The following is a 21,779-nucleotide window of genomic DNA, read 5'->3' as shown; positions in this document are numbered from 1 at the left end:
GGGTATGCGTGTCATCTCTGATGCCTGCCTCCGTGTCAGCTGTGGGATTGTGCAGAGGCTGGTGGGCGTGCCCTGGAGGCCCTCCAACCCGCCGGGGAAGACTGCAAGCCCCTCTGGCATGGGGCTGCGCCTGCGCGAAAAGCCGCTTCTTGGTCGCGCATCCCCGCGTGCCCTGTCCTGGTAACGGCCCGCCCCCTCCGTCCCTAGCAACCGGCGCAGCTAGCCCAGCGGCTGCTGGGTGCACACAAAACGGGCGACTGATCTGGCCTGCCTATCTGCAAGCCTTCTTCCTGGAAGTCTGCGATCCCTTTGAACTATGGGGGACCCTCCACCTGACCCCGAGCCCCCTTCTCAGCCGACCTCCAGCAGTAGAAACTCACAGGTCTCCGAGCGGCGGCGCAGTCGGGAACGCACCAGGCCCCTGGTCCCCGAGGAGCTGCAGCAGATACCGCTTGACCCCCAGATCCTGCGCGGCAGTCAGGAGGTGCTGTCGAATCAGAGCAACCTCCGTGGCTGGCCACAGAGGGCCAGCCTGACCCCAAACGAGAACCTGGTTTTCCAGGCCGAGGACCCTTATGTGAACCCAGGCTTTTCCGCAGAGGTGCAGCCCCAAGCTTACCTGAGCGAGGGCAGGCTCCAGGCCAGCCACAACGCCAGCCTAATGCTGCCCCAGCTACAGCAGGGTGAAGGCAACCTATTCCAGCAACTGGAGTCTGCCTACCAGGGGCCACCGGCAGACCTCCCGGGCCAGTTCACCATGTACCAGAGAGAAGACCTGCCATTCAGCCAGGGTACCCAGCATGGGCCCTACATGAGGGATGACCCCACTCTTCAGTTCTCGCCCTCTGAGCTGGGTTTCATGTCCTTCAATATGGAGTTGCCCGAGCCAGAACCTCGCGAGCTGGCCGTGCAGAACGCCAAGGCCTACCTGCTGCAGACCAGCGTCAACAGCGACCTCAGCCTGTGAGAGAGGGCCCTGGAAGTGGGGCGAGGGAGGGACCCAGGCAGGGAGAGACCTCAGCCAAGGCCCCACCTCCTCGTCTAGACGAGATTGCTCTTCACTGAGAACCAGCGACCACTCTGGGGGCATCTAACTCAGACTGAGAGTTAGGGAATAAATAGCAACACTAGCTAGCATTTACTTAACCAGACTGTGCCAGCAATTCACAGGTTAACAGCTGGTTCTCATGGCTGAGCTTACCACAACTGTTCCAATTTTGAAAGAAAAGTGAAAGTCGCTCAGTCCAATTGGAGGCTTTACGACCCCATGGATTGTAGCCTGCCAGGCTCCTCTGTCTATGGAATTCTCTAGGCAAGAATATTGGAGTAGCTAGCCATTCCCTTCTCCAGGGGATCTTCCCAATCCAGGGACTGAACCCAGGTCTCCCGCATCGCAGGCGAATTCTTTACTGTCTAAGCCAGTACTTAGTTAGTTACTGCCTAACCCAGGGAGGGAAACAGACACAGAGGAATTAGGTCCCACGTGCAAAATAACACAGCTTAGCTATGGTAGATCCAGGATTTCAGCACAAGTGATTTGGCTCCTGAGGCCCTGTTATCCACTAACATTTCCTGCCTGAGAAAGGCATTTGCCAAGGCCATGTAGATGCAGTCATAGGCCCCCATCACAGCCTCATGAAGCTTACACTCTAGTGGGGGAATGGACAATAAGTATAAGGTGATAACAGCTAAGGTGAGCGATAGAGCAGAGTAAGGGGGATGGGAGTGGATGTTAAATCATACGACGTCAGGGAAGGCCTCTCTGAGGAAGTTACATTTGATCAGGAACCTGAAAGAGGTGAGAGAGAGAGCACCATGTGGGTAAACTGGAGGAAGAATTGTCCAGACATAGGACACAGAGTAAACTCCGGGAGTTGGTGATGGACAGGGAGGCCTGGCGTGCTGCGATTCATGGGGTCGCAAAGAGTCGGACACGACTGAGCAACTGAACTGAACTGAACTGAACTGAGGCCACAGTGAGCTTAAAGGCTTGGGAGCTTGCTGTGTTTGAGGAACAGCAAGGAGGCTGGTGTAACTGGAACCAAGGGAGGAAGCAGGAGAATGAGAAAAGAGTTGGGAGGAGTAGCAGGTCTTGCTCAAGCACAAAGCTGACCCCCATTCCTCCCATGCTCAGAGCCTGCCATGGCTCACCAGTGCCTTCAGAAGAAGGTTCCTACTTCTCAGAACAGCCTTCAAGGTCCTATGTAATTCAACCCCTCCTCCCTCTCCAAATGTCATCTCTAGTCAGCTCCTACCTCAGATCCTAGAATCTAGTCAAAATTAACCTCAAAATAAATAAATAACCCACAGCTCTGCCCCAACAGCACCCAGCCCTTGGGAGTTTCAAGGTCCCTTAATGGGTCTTTTCTCTTTCTTTTTTTTTGGTCATGCCGCATGGTTTGCAGAATATCAGTCCCCTGACTGGGGATTGAGCCTGGGCCATAGCAATGAAAGCCTGAATTCTAACCAGTAGGTTAGAGTGAGCTCCAGTGAGTTCCCTCAAGTCCCCTGTTGAAAAGCTCTCTCTCCTTCTTGCCCTTCCCAAGTCAATGAAGGCTCTCAACCACACCCAGCACTGCTGCCAAATGGTTGCACACTGAAGAGGCTTAGACATACATGATTTGAAATTAGGCAAAGTGAAAGTGAAAGTGGAGTTGCTCAGTCATGTCTGACTGTTTGTGACTCAATGAACTGTAGCCACCCTCCAGGCTCCTCTGTCCATGGGATTTTCCAGGCAAGAATACTGGAGTGGGTTGCCATTTCCTTCTCCAGGGGATCTTCCCAACCCAGGGATTGAACTTGGGTCTCCTGCATTGCAGACAGACTCTTTACCGTCTGAGCCACCAGGTGGCTCAGAAATTAAGCCAACTTGGTTTTCAATCCTGGCTGTGCTACCCCTGGGTGACCTCATGACCTCAACTTTTCTAAGCTTCGGTTTCCTCATCCGGAAAGTGAGGATCATAATTTTCTCTCAGGTGTCTGTGGTGAGAATTCAACATTGCTTTCAAGGGCCCAGCATAGTGCCTGACTCAGGTGAATGGAAGTCATGCTGGTACTGTTAACTCTCCAGCCTCCTTTTCCTATCTCAACCCGTCTTCCTCACTCTGCTCCAGCCACAATGACCTCAATATTCCGCCAACATGCCAGGCACACCCTCAGCTCAAGGTCTTTACACTCCATTCTCAATCACATCATCTGCAAACCATGGTAGTTTTGCTTCTTCCTTTCTAAAATTTTACATTTTCTTTTTCATGTCATATTTCATTGGCTGGGATCTCCAGTGCATTTTATAGAAATGGTAAAAGAAGGCTTCTACCTTTCCAATCTCATAGAATTATTCAGTCTTTCACCATTACATTTGGTGTGTGCTGCAGCTTACACATGTCTCCTCTTTATGAGATTATAGAATATTATTCTATTCCTAGTATCCTAGGTTTTTAAACATCATGAGTGGATACTGAATGTTAGTTTCTCTGCACCTATTGAGGTGATCTCCCATAATCTCTTTTAACATGTTAATGTGATTAATTAATTTTTTTCTGTATTTTTCTAATATAGGTCCAGTCTAGCATTCTTGTTAGCCCTATTTAATCATGGTGTGCCACCCTTTAGGGGCTTCCATGGTGGCTCAATAGTAAAGAATCTGCCTGCCAATGTAGGAGACGCAGGTTGCATCCCTGGGTTGGGAAGATCCCCTGGAGTAGGAAATGGCAACCCACAGTATTCTTTTTTAATTTATTTTTTATTGAAGGATAATTGCTTTACAGAATTTTGTTGTTTTCTGTCAAACCTGAACATGAATCAGCCATAGGTGTACATATATCCCTTCCCTTTTGAAGCTCCCTCCCATCTCCCACCCCATCCCACCCCTCTAGATTGATACAGAGCCCCTGTTTGAGTTTTCTGAGCCATATAGCAAATTCCCATTGGCTATCTATTTCACATGTGGTAATGTAAGTTTCCATGTTACTTTTTCCATACATCTCACCTGCTCCTCCCCTCTCCCCATGTCCATAAGCCTCTTCTCTGTGTCTGCTTCTCCACTGCTGTCCTATGAATAAATTCTTCAGTACCATTTTTCTAGATTCTGTATATACACATTAGAATATGATATTTAACTTTTTCTTTCTGACTCACTTCACTCTGTATAATAGATTCTAGGTTCATCCACCTCATCAGAACGGACTCAAATGCATTCATTTTTAATGGCTGAGTAATATTCCATTATGTATATGTACCACAATTTCTTTATCCATTCATCTGTCAATAGAAAGCTAGGTTGCTTCCATGTTCTAGCTATTGTAAATAGTGCAGCAATGAACAATGGGATACATGTGTCTTTTTTAATTTTAGTTTTCTAAGGGTATATGCCTAGAAGTGGGATTGCTGGGTCATATGGGGTTTTATCCCTAGTTTTTTTTTAAGGAATCTCCATACCATCTTAGTGGCTATATCAATTTACATTCCCACCAACAGTGCAAGAGCGTTCCCTTTTCTCCACATCTGCTCCAGCATTTGTTTGTAGGCTTTTTGATGATGGCCATTCTGACCAGTATGAGATGATATCTCATTGTAGTTTTGATTTGCATTTCTCTAATAATGAGCAATACTGAGCATATTTTCATGTGTTTGTTAGCCATCTGTATGTCTTCTTTGGAGAAATGTCTAAGTCTTTCCCCCACTTTTTAATTGGGCTGTTTCTTTTTCTGGCATTGAGTTGTATGAACCGCTTGTATATTTTGGAAATTAATCCTTTGTCAGTTGTTTCATTTGCTATTATTTTCTCCCATTCTGAGGGTTGTCTTTTCACCTTGCTTATAGTTTCCTTTGCTGTGCAAAAATTTTTAAGTTTAACCAGGTCCCATCTGTTTACTTTTGTTTTTATTTCCATTACTCTAGGAGGTGGGTCCTAGAGGATCTTGCTTTGATTTATGTCATCGAGTGTTCTGCCTATGTTTTCCTCTAAGAGTTTAATAGTTTCTGGTCGTACATTTAGGTCTTGAATCCATTGTGAGTTTATCTTTGTGTATGGTGTTAGGAAGTGTTCTAATTTCATTCATTTACATTCAGCTGTCCAGTTTTCCCAGCACCATTTATTGAAGAGGCTGTCTTTGCCCCATTGTATGTGCTTGCCTCCTTTGTCAAAAATAAGGTACCCATCGGTGCGTGGGTTTATTTCTGCACTTTCTGTCTTGTTTGATTGGTCTATGTTCTGTTTTTGTGCCAGTACCATACTGTCTTGATGACTGTAGCTTTGTAGTATAATCTGAAGTCAGGAAGGTTGATTCCTCCAGCTCCATTCTTCTTTTTCAGGACTGCTTTGGCTATTTGGGATCTTTGTGTTTCCATATGAATTGTGAAATTTTTTGTTCTAGTTCTATGAAAAATGCCTTTGGTAATTTGACATGGATTGCATTGAATCTGTAGACTGCATTTGGTAGTACAGTCATTTTCACAATATTGATTCTTCCTACCCAGGAACATGGAATATCTCCCCCTCTGTTTATGTCACCTTTTGATTTCTTTCATTCAGTTCAGTTCAGTCGCTCAGTCATGTCTGACTCTTTGTGACCCCATGGGCTGCAGCATGCCAAGCCTCCTGTCCATCACCAACTCCCAGGGTTTACTCAAACTCATGTCCATTGTGTCGGTGAAGCCATCCAACCACCTCATCCTCTGTTATCCCCTTCTCCTCCCACCTCAATCTTTCCCAGCATCAGGGTCTTTTCCAGTGAGTCAGTTCTTTGCATCAGGTAGCCAAAGTATTGGAGTTTCAGCTTCAACATCAGTCCTTCCAATGAATATTCAGGACTGATTTCCTTTAGGATGGACTGGTTGGATCTCCTTGCAGTCCAAGGGACTCTCAAGAGTCTTCTCCAACACCTCAGTTCAAAAGCATCAATTCTTCAGCGCTCAGCTTTCTTTATAGTCCAACTCTCACATCCATACATGACCACTGGCAAAACCATAGCCTTGACTAGACGGACCTTTGTTGACAAAGTAATGTCTCTGCTTTTGAATATGCTGTCTAGGTTGGTCATAACTTTTCTTTCAAGGAGTAAGTGTCTTAATTTAATGCCTGCAGTCACCATCTGCAGTGTTTTTGGAGCCCAAAAAAATAGTCTGTCACTGTTTCTACTGTTTCTCCATCTATTTCCCATGAAGTGATGGGACCAGATGCCATGATCTTAGTTTTCTGAATGTTGAGCTTTAAGCCAACTTTTTCACTCTCCTCTTTCACTTTCATCAAGAGGCTTTTTAGTCCCTCTTCACTTTCTGCCATAAGGGTGGTGTCATCTGCATATCTGAGGTTATTGGTATTTCTCCTGGCAATCTTGATTCCAGCTTGTGCTTCTTCCAGCCCAGCATTTCTCATGATGTACTCTGCATAGAAATTAAATAAGCAGGGTGACAATATACAGCCTTGAGGTACTTCTTCTCCTATTTGGAACCAGTCTGTTGTTCCATGTCCAGTTCTAACTGTTGCTTCCTGACCTGCATACAGGTTTCTCAAGAGGCAGGTCAGGTGGTCTGGTATTCCCATCTCTTTCAGAATTTTCCACAGTTTATTGTGATCCACACAGTCAAAGGCTTTGGCATAGTCAATAAAGCAGAAATCGATGTTTTTTCTGGAACACTCTTGTTTTTTCAGTGATCCAGCGGATGTTGGCAATTTGATCTCTGGTTCCTCTGCCTTTTCTAAAACCAGCTTGAACATCTGGAAGTTCACAGTTCACGTATTGTTGAAGCCTGGCTTGGAGAATTTTGAGCATTACTTTACTAGCGTGTGAGATGAGTGCAATTGTGCAGTAGTTTGAGCAATCTTTGGCATTGCCTTTCTTTATTAGTGTCTTATAATTTTCTGTGTTCAGTTCTTTTGTCTCCTTAGGCAAATTTATTCCTAGATATTTAATTCTTTTTGTTGCAGTGGTGAATGGGATTGATTGCTTAATTTCTCTTTCTGATTTTTCATTGTTAGTATATAGGAATGCAAGTGATTTCTGTGTATTGATTTTGTATCCTGCAACTTTGCTAAATTCACTGATTAGCTCTAGTAATTTTCTGATACTATCTTTGGGGTTTTCTATGTACAGTATCATGTCATCTGCAAACAGGGAGATCTTTACTTCTTCTTTTCCAACGTGGATTATTTTTATTTCTTTTTCTTCTCCGATTGCTGTAGGTAGGACTTCCGGAACTGTTTGAATAATCCCACAGTATTCTTGACTAGATAATCCCATGGAGACAGAGGAGCCTGGCGCCCTACAGGCTTTCCATAGGGTTGCAAAGATTCGGACAGGACTGAGCAACTAAACAGCAACAACAACATCCTTTTAAGAATGCCAGGTACCACTCGCTTAGGATTTCAGCATATGTAGTTCTAAATGAGACTGGCATGGACTTTCCCTTTCTCCTACTTTCCCTGAGTTCTGATATCAAGATTATGTTAGACTCATGAAATGTCTCAGGACCTATGCGTATGCTGTTCCCTCCAACTGCAACACTCTTCCTTCTAATATTTGCACAGTACGCCCCCTCAGTGAATAAGATCATTCAGATCTCAGCTTAAAGGTCACCTTAGTGAGGCTCCCCCTGGCCTCCCTATTTAAAACTGCAAACCATTTCCTATCCCTAGCATTCCCAGTCCCCATTCCCTGCTTTGTTTACCTCCCTATAATTACACACTTTTGTATATTTTGCCCATTTGGTTAATATCTGTCTCTATCGCCAGACTGTCAGGTCCATCAGGGCAGGGACCTTTTCTGTTATCTATGGTGTCCCTAGTGCCAGGGACAGGGCCACATACACAACAGCGAGCTCAGCAAGCTGAGTGATCAGTGTCCCCCACCTCCTACTCCCCTCTCCCTGAGGCAGGTATGAGCACCTGGCGAACCTGCTGACCAAGATCCTGAACCAGAGGCCGGAGGACCCCTTGTTCCTCCTGGAGTCGCTGAACCGCACCACTCAGTGGGAATGGTTCCACCCCAAGTTGGATACGCTTCGGGACGACCCGGAGATGCAGCCCACTTACGAGATGGCCGAGAGGCAGAAGGCATTGTTCGGCCGGAGCGGCAGTGGCGAGGGAGAGCAGGAGATGGAGGAGGAGACGGTGAGCGAGCCAGTGGGGAGGCGTGAGTGGCAGAAAGAGCCGGAGTGGTGGGACCAGCCACTGAGGGCCTTGAACTCCAGGCTAAGGGGTTTAGGCTTTCTCCCGAGGCCACTGGGGCACCACCAGAAGGTTTGAAGCAGAGGGAAAGTTGTAGAAACCTGACTCCAGTGCCACATGGAGGTAGAGGCTGGTTTCTCCTGCCATCCTTTCCTCCTTTCTGCAAAATAACTGCTTTGTGGATATTTTCTGTGAAACCTGCTACCTTCTGGAGTTTTTCAACACTGAAGGTGTCTTCTATCCCCTGGACTCAGTTTCCTCTTTTGCAAATTGAGACCTGCTAACAAGTCTTCCACCCATGACTCATGAACATTCTACTATCCTCGGAATATTTAATTCCATGATTTTCTTTCCAGCATTGTGTTCAGTTGCTCAGTCGTGTCTGACTCTTTGTCACCCTATGGACTGTAGCCCGCCGGGCCCCTCTGTCCATGGTATTTTCCCAGCAAGAGTACTGGAGTGGGTTGCCATTTCCTTCTCCAGGGGCTCTTCCCAACCCCTGGACTGAACCTGTGTCTCCTGCATTGGATACAACATTGGACGATGGCTTAAAATTTGGCTGAAATGTTCTTTCACTGGTTTAAGAAACATTTTGGGGGGACTTCCCTTGTGGATTTCCCTTGGAGAAGGAAATGGCAATCCTCTCTGGCACTCTTGCCTGGAAAATCCCATGGACGGAGAAGCCTGATAGACTACATCCATGGGGTCGCAAAGAGTCGGACACGACTGAGCGACTTCACTTTCACTTTCCCTTGTGGTCCAGTGGTTAAGACCTCACTCTTCCAATGCAGGGGGCACAAGTTCCTTTCCTGGTCAGGGAACTAAGATCCCACAAGCCCTGTGGTGCAGCCAAAAAGAAAGAAATATAAACAAACATTTGTTGAGAACTCTCTGTTTACGATAATTCTGACATCTCCTAGGCTTAGGAGTGTAGGCTCATTTCATCCCTGAAGCAACCTTAAGGCAAGTGCCATTTATTATTCCTATTCATGGAGGGAGGACTTAGAGGGCTCAAAACTAGAAAAGCCGGGACGAAGAAGGCAGTGAAAGATTGTTGTTGAATCACGCGAATACACCGGGATTCTTGGCCCCCGGAGGAGAAGAATTCAATCCGGGACCAGAGACGAGGCTTGATTGCTCAGAGCTTTTGTGTAATAAAGTTTTATTAAAGTATAAAGGAGATAGAAAAAGCTTCTGACATAGGCATCAGAAGGGGGCAGAAAGGGTACCCGCTTGCTAGTGTTAACAATGAAGTTATATAATCCAAAGAATATCTGGAGGTTGTAAAGACCTCATCAGTCCTACTCCCATAATTTACATTTTAAGATAACACTGTCCTCAGGCAAGATACATCCATGTAAAGACCAGGTCTACTCCCATAATTAACATTTTAAGATAACAGAAGGTTGAATCCAAAGACTGTCTTTAGGCAGGATACATTATTGTTATATAATCCTAAGGAATGTGGAGAAAGAAAAAAAGTTTGTCCTTTCTTCCTCCTTGAGAATTCCAGACCCCTCTCTCCTTGGGGACCCCTAGACTCCTTATCAACCTGCCTAGGAACTGACTCTCTCAGCAGGGCTGTGTCCTCCAAAGCCTGGGCTATCATCTCGGCCATCTCTGCAGATGCTGTTGGTCTGTGCTCACGTCTCATGCTTCTGAAATTCTAGGGTTCTGGCCACAATGGGGTGAGATGCTGAGAGAACCGGGAACGACCATCTGACCAAGGAATGAATGAGCCCTTGGGTGAGCAGAGCGCAGGTGGGAATCCAAGTCTTAGACACGAACAGTTTTTACCTGAAAATACGGTTTTAAATTTTAGATCAGCAGTCTCGAAGTCTCTAAGGAGGCCGCATCGCCTTAGAACTGCACTCTTCCTCCCCGACTCCTCCAGGTCGCACCCCATCTCTCGCCAGTCCCTGATGGCCCCGCCTCCTTAGAACGCTGTGCCTTTGGAGGCTCCACCCTCGGCTCCGCCCCCTGAAGTATAATCCTGAGGGAGGCTCTGCCCTCTTCGAAGCCAAGTCACTAGAGGCCCCACCCCTTAGAACTTGGACGCGGGGTTTCTTTGGTCGCTGTATTTTTGATGATTGCTTTTGGAGCTGGAGTTTTTAATATGAGGTTTGTAAAAGGGCAAAATTAGTGCGGGTATCTGTGGCCTGTGCATGATTCTAGGAAGAAAATCGAATTTGTTACTCAGCACTTTGTATTTATTTTTTCTGTATGAGGGGCTCTCATTCCTCTCATTTTCTATTTCTTTCAAATGGAAAGAATTTCTGTTTCTTTTATGATCCCCAACAGCATTTATGGGAAAACTGTCCTTTCCCCGCTTTGAAAATGCCACCCCCACCCTTCGCTTACACCCGTGTGGACTCCAGTCTGTTTCTGGAATCCCTGCTTTGCGCCTTGCTCTGTAGATGGTTTTCTGTTCTGGGACTCTCCTGCTTGTTGTGTACAATCGCTGCATAGCAGATCTGGCTCCCCATCACGGCACCTCTGTTTTGAAAAGTTCCTCACTAGTCTCACGTTTATAGTTTTAAAGAAACTTTAGTATTATTCTTGTACTTGTTTGTCAACAGAGCTCACTTTAAGACAGGAAATAGATGTCACAGAAATGAAGACGAGTGGCTTAGACAAGGTAGTTTTTCTCACACACAACAGTCAGGTGCAAGCAGTCTGTGGCTGGCAAGGTGGCTCCCCAGAGAAGGGATACTGAGGGCTATCTTCTCCCCCTCTCTCCCCCTCATCCCTTGCCATTACTCCATCCAAACCAAGAAAGCACCTTTCAGGATCATAAGAATTTGGGCGTAAACCCTATCTCTGACCAAGGCAGTCAGTAAAGCTCACTTTGGGCTGCAGGGACTTGGTCCAAGCAGTGCAGCAGAACATTTCATTGCTTCACTGGGCTGAGAGTGGGTACAGTTGGGGCAGCATTTCCATGAGATCATGGAGAGGCCCAGCGCTTCCCTCCCTTCTGTTGGGTTATCATCATGTTGACGCTTGGTACCTTGAGTTTATCACTTTATGTTTGAACAATGACTACTACAGCCTCAGACATCATATTTCCACACCAGTGCCCTGAAAGGGGAGTGGGGAGCTCTTCTCAGTATGCCCCCCACCTTTTTTTTTCGGTTGAGCCATGCGGCTTGTGGGATATTCATTCCCTGCCCAGGGACTGAACCCAGGCCACAACAGTGAAAGTGTTGAGTCCTAAGCACTAGGCCACCAATAAACTGCCCCCCACCCACTGACTCCCTTTTTTTAAAAATCCAGAAAGCAAGGGAATTCCCCAGCAGTCCAGCGGTTAGGACTTGGCCCTTTCACTGCTGAGGGTGCTGGTTCAATCTCTGGTTGGGAAACTAATATCCCACAAGCTGGGCAGCATGGTCCAGTAAATCAGTCAGTCAATCAGGAGCCCCTCAGAAAATATCTGCTTGCATCTTATTGGCCAGATGGGGTCACATGACCATCCCTGGCTGCAAGGGAGGCTGGGAAAGTGACTGTGGAACTTCTCCACTTCTCCAGTCTGGAGAAAGCAAGCAATGGAGAAGGGGGTTGAGAATGGTCCTGATTTGGTGGACTGAACCCAACAAACCCAAGGGCAGGAATGTAGCTGCACCCTAGGCCAAGCTGGCATTCAGAGATTCCCCTCTGCTCCTAATTTTTTAAATTCCATCCAGTTGCCAGTAGGAAATCTTTTCCTTCAGGTCATAGATAGGATCTTTCTGGAAACTGGGAGAAAGAAAGAGGAAGCTTCCACAGTTAATAGAAGAGTTACAGAGTAGGGGCTAAGACTATGGCCTCTGGAGCCAGACCAACCTGGGTTCAAACCCAGCCAACCCACAGAAGTCATTTCTAAGCTGGAGGGCACCAGCTGTAGTTTCTCTCCACCCAGTTACAAATTGCAGAGGGACAGAAAGGAGAGCCTGAACTGCCATTTTGTCCTCACTTGCTCCAATCAACAGTGACCAGAGGGCAGGGTGACATAATCTGATCATGGTTGGTGAGGCCACTCCATTGCCAAGTGGGTGGAAGACATTCCCAGTAAGAGGGTGATGGGCCACTGGCTCATGGGCCAGGCACACATTCCAAAGAGGGTTTCCTTTGCTCATTCACTTAGCTTCCCTGCCGGCAGCACAGTGAGTCTGGGGATTCAGTTTTGACTCTGTCCCACCGAGCTGCTGGTGTAAATGTCGATTAGGCAAAGAAGCTTTTGCCCTGTGTTTTAGATTGCGGGAAACTGCCAGAATCACTTTCAAAATCATGGTGTTCCTCCTATAGAGTATTAGTCAGGGTGTGCCATGTCAAGCTGAGATAACAAACAGCGGCTTAACGTCACACAGTTTATTTCTCGCTCACACTTCCTACCCATCCAGGCTGGGCTAGGAGGCTCGGCTCATCAGCCATTTGAGATGAACGGTGATGGAGATGCCGCCGTGACTCAGGCTCCCACAGTTGCAGAGCAGGAAAAACAAGGCATAACAAACCCCACACGGGTTCTTATTGCTCCTGCCTGGGTGTGACCTGTGTCCCTTTCACTCCCATTTCAAGTGGTCAGAGCAAGTGACATGACCGCTCCTAATGCACAGGGGTGGGGGTGGGAATGTATAATCCCCCTGTGGAGAGGGACTTCTGATATTTGTGAATAAGGAACCAGTCTAGTGTTCACAGAAAGCAAATGCAGTAGTTGTTCCTTTTATTAATAACACTGAGCTCACAAATGGAGCTTTAAAGAAAATGGAAATGCACTATACAACTTTAAGAAAAAAAATGCAATACATTTGTCCCCAAATCTTTTACATCAACTATACAATTTAAGGGCTTCCCAGGTGGCTCAGTGGTAAAGAATCTGCCTGCCAGTGCAGGAAATGCAGGTTGGATCCCTGGCTTGGAGAGATCACCTGGAGGAGGAAATGTCAACCCCACTCCAGTATTTTGCTTGGAGAATCCCATGGACAGAGGAGCCTGGCGGGCTACAGTCCATGGGGGTTGCAAAAGAGTCAGACACAACTGAGCAACTGAGTATTCACGCAGGTACAATTTAAGTAAGCATCATAGTTCCTTGGCACACATACCCCTCCATCAGTGGCCAGAAATGGTTGCTTGAGCAACTGGATTACCGAGTAGTTTAAGTCTCTGGACTCTAGGAGAGTCAGCATGGGGAGCAGGGCTTCAACCTGGTTCCCTCTGCCATCCGCCCCCTACCCCGCTGCAGGCTGAGACCGCGGTGCCAAACATAATGGAGAAGGCCTTCTACTTCGAGCAGGCCGGCGTGGGCCTGAGCTCCGATGAGAGTTTCCGCGTCTTCATGGCCCTGAAGCAGCTAGTGGAGCAGCAGCCCATCCACACCTGCCGCTTCTGGGGCAAGATCCTGGGGCTCAGTCGCAGCTACCTGGTGGCCGAGGTGGAATTCCGGGAGGGCGAAGAGGAGGCGGAGGAGGAGGAGGTGGAGGAGATGACGGAGGGCGGCGAGGGGATGGAGGCGCACGGAGAGGAGGAGGGCGACGAGGACGAGGATAAGGCCACGGACGTCATCCCCAAGCCCACGTGGAAGCCGCCGCCCGTCATCCCCAAGGAAGACAGCCGAACCGGCACCAACAGGTACCTGTATTTCGTGTGCAACGAGCCGGGCAGGCCGTGGATGCGGCTGCCCCACGTCACACCGATCCAGATCGTGCAGGCCCGCAAGATCAGGAAGTTCTTCACGGGTTACCTGGACGCGCCAGTCATCAGCTACCCGCCCTTCCCGGGCAACGAGGCCAACTACCTGCGGGCCCAGATCGCCCGCATCTCGGCCGCCACGCACATCAGTCCCCTCGGCTTCTACCAGTTTGGCGAGGAGGAGGGCGACGAAGAGGAGGAAGGTGGAGCCGGGCGCGACTCCTACGAGGAGAACCCCGATTTTGAGGGCATCCCGGTCCTCGAGCTGGTGGATTCCATGGCCAACTGGGTGCACCACACGCAGCACATCCTGCCGCAGGTGAGGGCGGGGCTCCAGCCGCCCAGGCCGGGGCGGGGGTGGGGTGGGGTGTAGGACCAGGTGTGACCCCGGAACTAGCTATGCCAAGCACCTGCTGGCAGCGAGGCATCTGTGCTCCGTAATAGTCCTCCATGCATCCATCCATCCATTCATTCAACAGATATTGGTTGACAGTCCCCAGTCAGAAACCTTTGGGACCAGATGCCTCTTGGAATCCCGAATTTTTCAGATTTAAAAATGGTGATATTGGAATTCCCTGGTGGTCCAGTGGTTAGGAGGGGCTTTCCCCGGTCACTCAGCGGTGAAGAATCTGCCTGCAATGCAGGAAACCTGGGTTTGATCCCTGCGTGGGGAAGATCCTCTGGAGGAGGAAATGGCAACCCACTCCAGTATTCTTGCTGACTCCAGGCTTCTGGGGGCCAGGGTTTGATCCCTGGTCAGGGAACTAAGATCTGACAAGACAAGTGGCATGGCAAAAAAAGTACTTATAAAAATAAGAGCACTTTAAAAATACACAAAAATAAAAAGATGACGCAGTGCACATACCATATATTACATAACATGTCAAGGAGGCACTGGGGCTGCAGCCCATTTTTAAAGGTGTCACTTTCTGCAGCAACACTGAAAAGCCTCTCATCTGTCAGTCAGGATTGCAGCCAAATGACTCATGAAAAAAACTTGGTTTTCAAAGCTTTCCAAATTTTGAAAGTGTGGGTAAGAGGTGGTGGACCTGTATTTACTGAATGCCTAGTTTGTCTAAACTTTACATACATTTATTTGTCCATTCAAGGACGCATCTGTTGTGTGCTAGGAACTTTCTTATTCATTCATTTATTCGATAAACATTGATTATGGACTCCGAATAACCGCTTTTGAGATTGCTATAATGGCCATTCCCATTCAGTTGCTGAAACTGAGTTCTGCTATATGGTCTGCACTTAGGTCCACTCATTCATTCAACAGACGTTTACTAACTCTTCAGTACTTCCTTCAACCCAACAATAATCCAATGAGAGAGGCATCCATGACACCCCCATTTCACAGATGAGCAAACAGAGTGCCATATGGGCTGTTGAATGTCAACTCCACAAGGGCAGAGATGTGGGGGTCTCTTTTTCTCAAGGACGTAAGTCCAGCACCAGGAGCACTGCATGTATATAGTAAGTGCTCCTTAAATATACAATAAATGAATGGATGGATGGCTCCCTAAACGGAGCCCACAGAGGCTGAGAGAGGAGGGGTTCCCGTCTCCCCGCAGCAGCTCTCTCGGCCCATTCTCCTCCGCCCTCCTGCCTGTGCGACTCACCCTGACCTTTACCCACACCTGGGTCCCTGGGAATAGGACTGGGCCCCAGCATGCTGCCTGGCCCTTCACCACTTCCCGGGGAACAGAGCCTGGGCTGTTCCCTGGGGCTTCCAGCTGACCTCCTCCTCCCCACCTGCAGGGCCGTTGCACTTGGGTGAACCCTCTGCAGAAGACAGAAGAGGAGGAGGAGTTGGGGGAGGAGGAAGAGAAGGCAGATGAAGGCGTAGAGGAAGTGGAGCAGGAGGTCGGGCCCCCGCTGCTGACCCCCCTCTCAGAAGACGCAGGTAACAGCCCCACACACAGGCCAGTGGAGGCTGGCAGAAAGGGAGGGGAAGCAGTTCTCTGAGCCTCTGTTACATTCTCATCTATAAAATGGGCAGCCCATGGGGTTATAGGAGCATGTCCATCTTGTGAGCCGTATCTGGCCCATGCAACGGCCCAGATGGTGACACATGATCTTTGGAGTCCCATGTGGGCTTGGAAAAAAGGGAGCGAGAGCTAGGGCGGCCTCCCCAGAGGAGGCAGGACTTGAGCTGGATATTGGAAGACTGGACAGGAATTTCCTGAGGTTGGGACCTCAGGTAACTGATGGGAGGAAGGAGGAGAGGCTGAGAGTGGGTGAGCAGAGTGAGGATGTGAACGCAGATTTCCATGAGTCTGGAGCCTGTAGGCCGTCCTCTGAGCCCTGGTTCAAACTGATGGCCAACGTAGAAGGGGAATCACAGCGGCACCCCTGTCAGGGGCCCTCGGGACTCATGCCACTCCGCACAGGAGATGAGATAAGTGTCTCCATTGGTGTGATCCTGAGTGTGATCACTGAGTGTGATCTCCTGGGTGTGATCACTGAGGCTCAGAGAGGTGGAGTGGCTTCCTCGGGCCACACAGAAAGAGTGGTCAGAGCCAGGGTTCAAACACGGAAGCCAGAGCTGTTGGTTCCCACAGTTCCCTTCATGCCCTTCCGCTTCCTCCCTCTTTGCTCCCTCCCATCCTTCTCGCCGCCTTCCCTTCTCGGGGGCTGTGCATTGCAGCGGGGCAGGGGGCTGCAGGCCAGTCTCTGACCTCCCTGGTGCTCTCTGCTCCCCTACAGAAATCATGCACATGGCACCGTGGACCGCCCGCCTGTCCTGCACTCTCAGCCCGCAGTATTCCGTGGCTGTCGTGCGCTCCAATCTCTGGCCAGGGGCCTATGCCTACGCCAGTGGCAAGTAGGTCTTCTTCTAGTTTTCCCCAGCAGAGGGCGCTCCTACAACTTCCTCAGAGTCTGACGTGCTGGGGCAACCCACTAGGGTGGGCAAAGATCGGATAGGCTCCCTTAAGGAAGCCCCTAGGGGCTAATGCCTTCATTCAGAATCCAGAAGTCCCACGAGGATTAAAATCCCAGACCAAGAAATCCCAAACCAAGAGGGTGTGAGCCTCTGGGATGACAGAATGGAGGATCAGAATGGGAAAGGAATTGACTCAGGGTCACACAGCACCTGCAGGATTCAAACCTGGATATCTGACCCCCCTGGCCCAGGGTTCCGTGCTGTATGAGGCATGGAGCCAGAGAGCACTCAGATGTCCCCTTTGGGGTGGCCATTAGAGGGACAGAGTCTCATCTCTGGGGAAGCTAACTGCTTCCCTAAGTCTCCTGGAGGGTCTTCTCTCTATGGGCAGAAATCTTCCCCACCAGGATTCCCTCACCGGTCATTTCCAAAAGATCTGCAAGCCAAAATCACTTCATATCCTCTCACCTCAGTTACACACTCCAGGCGGTCCCTCCGCCTCTCTCCAGCTTTTCTGCTCCCCGGGCATGCACTTACCAGCGCTGTCCACCAGATGGCACGACGACTTTTCATAGCTTTTCCTTTTCCGTCTCAATGATGAACCTGCACGGGGTTCGCTACTGGGATTCACAAGGAAAGGTGGGATTTGATGTAATCTTTATAATTTATCCACATTCTTCGCAATTTCTTTTTCGCCTCCAGAAGCGTGGAAGAGACATACTCGCTTTTACCAATGCCCCTCTGGCCACACCCTGATTTGCCAACATTCCTCTGAAAGCAAAAGATCCAAACTTGGTCTCAGCCACCCATCCTCCACCCCCGAGTCCCCAACCACCCATCATCCACCCTCCCATCCACCACCCAATCAGGCATCCGTCTATCCCCACTTTGTTCTTTATAAAAGACTCTGGAATGTCACTGTTTGCCAGCTGTATGCTGGGCCCCAAGCACTTTGTTGAAAAAGCAGATATGAATCTGGGAGCAGGCAGAGGAGGCATAGCTGCCAACGGCACATGGAGCCTCACCCTCCCTCACCCCACCTCACCCCCATCCCCACCCCAGTCAAATATCTAGTTCCAAATGGAGAGAAGTACCACTAGGGAAAGTGGAGGGACAGATGACAGCTCTCAACTGTCATGTCTAGGGATCAAGGAAGGATTCCTGGGAAAAGCAACCTTGATCTGAAACCTTTGAGGGAAAGAGAAAAGTAACTAGGGGACATTCCCCTTCTTCTTCTTCTTCTTTTTTTTTTTTTTTTAACAATTCAAATCAGACTTATTCATTTATTTTGGCCGAGAGACTTGCAGGATCTTAGTTCCCTGACTAGGGACTGAACCAGGTCCTGGCAGTGAAAGCACTGTGTCCTATCCACTGGACCTCCGGGGGGCTCCCCAGGAGGACATTCTAGACTGGAGCTTCCTAAACTTCGAGTGGCTAGGACTCACCAGGGGCTCTGGTTAAAGCGCAGTTTCTGGTCCCCTAGGTCTGGGTTGGAGCCCAAGACTCTGCCTTCCTAGCAAGTGCAGCCTCCTGAGTGAGGTGCTGGTTCCTGGACCCCAGGAACCAGGGCTGGCAGAGGTCAAGGGTTTCCAAGGAAGCAGTGATTTTTGAAGCCTCCGACAAAGCGATCTGGAGGAAGAGGATTCTCGAGGGGACAGCAAGGCTGTGAAAATAAGGTCAAATCCAAACTGCTCCCCAGGGCGAACTCTCTGGCTCTCTCCCTGTCTCTCAGTCTCTTCCCCTTTCTCCCACTTACTCCTCTTTGCTTCACCCATTAAAAATCTGGGGAGAGGTGAGTTGGTGGGGCTGCTGCTGCTGCAGCTAAGTCGCTTCAGTCGTGTCCGACTCTGTGCGACCCCATAGATGGCAGCCCACCAGGCTCCCCCGTCCCTGGGATTCTGCAGGCAAGGACACTGGAGTGGGTTGCCATTTCCTTCTCCAGTGCATGAAAGTGAAAAGTGAAAGGGAAGTCGCTCAGTCGTGTCCGACTCTTCGCAACCCCATGGACTGCAGCCTACCAGGCTCCTCCATCCATAGGATTTTCCAGGCAAGAGTACCGGAGTGGGGTGCCATTGACCCAACCAATTACATCCTTGTTTATTATTAGTCTCCTCCCTCTAGAATGTAGGCACCACGGCAGCAATTCTAATTCTTTTTCTTTTTTTAACATTGATTTGTTTTTAATTGAAGGATAATCGCTTTACAATATTGCTTTGGTTTCTGCCAGCAATTCTAATTCTTGTCTAATTTGTTCACTGCTAGGCTCCCACAGTTAGACCAGTGCTGGCCAATGTATATAAAATATGAGCCACATATGTCATTTAAAATTTTCTAGTAGCCACATTCAAGAAATAAAAATAGGCAAAATTCATTTAATAATGTATTCAACTCCAAATATCCTAAATATTCTTATTACAACATGAAATCAATAATGTAAAAATTGTTAATGAGCTACTTTGTATTTTGTTCATACTGTCTTCAAAATCTGGAGTGAAGGTTACACCTTTAGTAGATCTCAATTCGAGTGCTGCATTTTTTTTTCCACACCTTGCGACCAGTGGGATCTTAGTTCCCCAACCAGAGATCAAACCCACACCCCACTGCATTGGAAATGCAGAGTCTTAACCACTGGATTGCCAGGGAAGTCCCTTAGGTACTAAATTTTCATCAGAAATACTTGACCTGTATCCAGATTTCACAACATTTACAGTTGAAAAAGTAGATTTACGTGCCCAGGTTGTCCCAGACATATTTGGATGTCTTCCAATAAATGAAGTATTGGTTTTATAATTTAGATTAATTAAAATTAAATAAAATCCACACCATCCAACAACAGCAGAACACACATTCTTTTCAAGTGCATATGGAACATTCCCCAAGATAGACCAAATGATAAATTTAGAAAGATTAATCATATAAAATATCTTCTCTTACCACACTGGAATAAAATTAGAAATCAATTAAAGAAGCAAATCTGAGGTGGCACAGTGGTTAAGACACTGAGCTTCCAATAGAGGGGGTGCAGGTTTGATCCCTTCGGGAGGCTAAGATCCCACAGGCCTTGAAGACAAAAAAACCAAAACATAAAATAGGAGCAATATTGTAACAAATTAAATCAAGATTAAAAAAAAAATTAGTCCACAACAACAACAAAATATCTCTTAAAAAAGGAAATTTGGGAAATTCATAAGTATGTAGGAATTAAACAGCATAATCCTGAACAATCAACAGGTCAAAGAAGAAACCACAAGTGAAATCTGAAAATTAAATAAAATTCAAAATTCAGTTCCTCCGTCTGGCCAGCCCCGTTTCAGGTGCTCACCAGCTATGTGTGCTGTTAGACATTGCAGCTCTGGACACAATCTGGCAGTTAGGAAGATGCCCAGGAGATAGTGAAAGAACAGTCGAACAGGGAAACCTGGTGGGCACATTGCACTCTACCGCCCACAACTCTGCAGCATGCTGTGCCTAAATTGGGTCCCACCTTTAACAAAAGTCCAGGCTGGGGTCTTTGAGGGAGGACTTGCCAGCACCTCTCCACCCCTCCAGGAAATTTGAGAACATCTACATCGGCTGGGGTCACAAGTACAGTCCTGAGAACTTCAACCCATCCCTGCCAGCCCCCATTCAGCACGAGTACCCCAGCGGCCCGGACACTATAGAGATGAGCGACCCCACGGTGGAGGAGGAGCAGGCCCTGAAGGCTGCCCAGGAGCAGGCCCTGGCGGCTGCGGAGGAAGAGGAAGAAGACGAAGAGGAAGATGAGGATGAGGACCAGGATGACTGAGGCCCCCTAGCCCCCTCCTCAAGCAGGTAGCCAGCAGGTTTTCCCTTATACAGACTTATAGGTTGATTTTTTTTTTTTCATAGTAGGTTTGCTTTCTGACCCTAGAGGACAGGGGTAGAAGAGGAAGACAGCTGCTCTAAATAAAATTTCCCCAAGGCATTTGGGTGAGTCACTCAATCATTTGTTCACCACGTCTGTTGACAGGACCTCAGAGTCAGGACTGTAGCACTTTGCTGTGAACCCAGACATTGCCTGGCATAGTCTCTCCCATCTGTTCATTTATTCATTCATCTGGCCATCAAACAACTCTTGAAGTGCCGCCCCTGGTCAGGCCAGCCCTGTGCTGGGGACACAGCAGCGACCAAGTGACCCAAGATTTATTCTCCCAGGGCTGGATACTCTACAGGAGAGACAGATGCCTTCCTCAGGGAATGACAACCCAGAAGGGGGAGCCCAGAGCACTGACAGAGCTGCTGAGCTCTGGCTCATAAACGGCCAAGAACAGAGTAGGAAGGCATTCCAAGCAGAGGGAACAGGGTGTGAAAAGATCCAAGAGCAAGAGCGAGTGTGATGTGTTGGGGTAGATGCTCAAACCTCATTTTTGAGACATGGTGTGAGGAGTCAGTGGCAACAGATAAGGCTGGAAAGTTTGCAGGAACAGATTACCCAGGGTTGAACTCTGTCCTGAGAGCCCTAGGGAGGCCATGGATGGGCTTTGAACAGCTGTGGGCCGGGCCTTATCGTATTTATGCTTTAAAAAGACCTCTCTAGATCCCAAGTGGAGTGTAGATAGGGGAGACATGGGTCTGGGAGAGCAGAGACAAGGCTGATACAGGGAGAGTCCAAGCAGGAGAGGAGTTTCGACCGAGGCTGCAAAGAGGAATGGACTGGAATAGAGGAATTCAGGTGACAGAATGCAAAAGACTTGGGGATTGTAATCAGGGAGTGAAGAGAAATGGCAGAAGTCTAGGGAAACACCGAAATCTGCAGCCTGGTGACTGGAAGGAATGGCAGTGCTGCCTCTAAAATGACACAGGAGAGGAGTGGGGTTTGAAGTAAGATTGTCAGTTTCATTTAAGATCTGTGATGGGAGCAGGAAGGGAGGGACACTGACTATTAGGGAGCTGTTGGGATCAGGAAGAAATTTTGGATTACCAGTGGATTACTGGGACACCTAGAGTATTGCAGGGATCAATCAAATTTTGGTGGGTGTTGGAGGAGTGAGTGAGGTTGTGGAAATATATAGGAGTTTGGTGGAAAATGTGGAGCTGTTC

At 48.3% G+C, this 21,779-nt stretch overlaps 1 protein-coding gene across 3 annotated transcripts; it reads left to right on the top strand.

Moving 5' to 3' along the window:
- Positions 1-103: 103 nt before the first annotated feature.
- Positions 104-20,664, top strand: RSPH6A (radial spoke head 6 homolog A). Of its 3 annotated transcripts, none has more exons than XM_061388690.1 (6): positions 104-963; positions 7,876-8,110; positions 13,383-14,147; positions 15,593-15,737; positions 16,541-16,658; positions 20,339-20,664. In XM_061388690.1, exons 1-6 carry the CDS (start codon positions 317-319, stop codon positions 20,481-20,483), a joined length of 2,055 nt encoding a protein of 684 aa, XP_061244674.1. In that variant the 5' UTR covers positions 104-316; the 3' UTR covers positions 20,484-20,664. The 3 variants fall into 3 exon arrangements, with proteins under 3 accessions (XP_061244674.1, XP_061244673.1, XP_061244675.1); XM_061388689.1 differs by having other exon boundaries at positions 20,268-20,664; XM_061388691.1 differs by lacking the exon at positions 16,541-16,658 and having other exon boundaries at positions 20,268-20,467.
- Positions 20,665-21,779: the final 1,115 nt, after the last annotated feature.

The sequence above is a fragment of the Bos javanicus genome, chromosome 18 (genome assembly GCF_032452875.1).
Source record: "Bos javanicus breed banteng chromosome 18, ARS-OSU_banteng_1.0, whole genome shotgun sequence".
In the NCBI taxonomy this organism is placed as follows: domain Eukaryota; kingdom Metazoa; phylum Chordata; class Mammalia; order Artiodactyla; family Bovidae; genus Bos; species Bos javanicus.
Note: the sequence above shows the minus strand (reverse complement) of the source record. Positions and strands in the feature narration are given on the sequence as shown.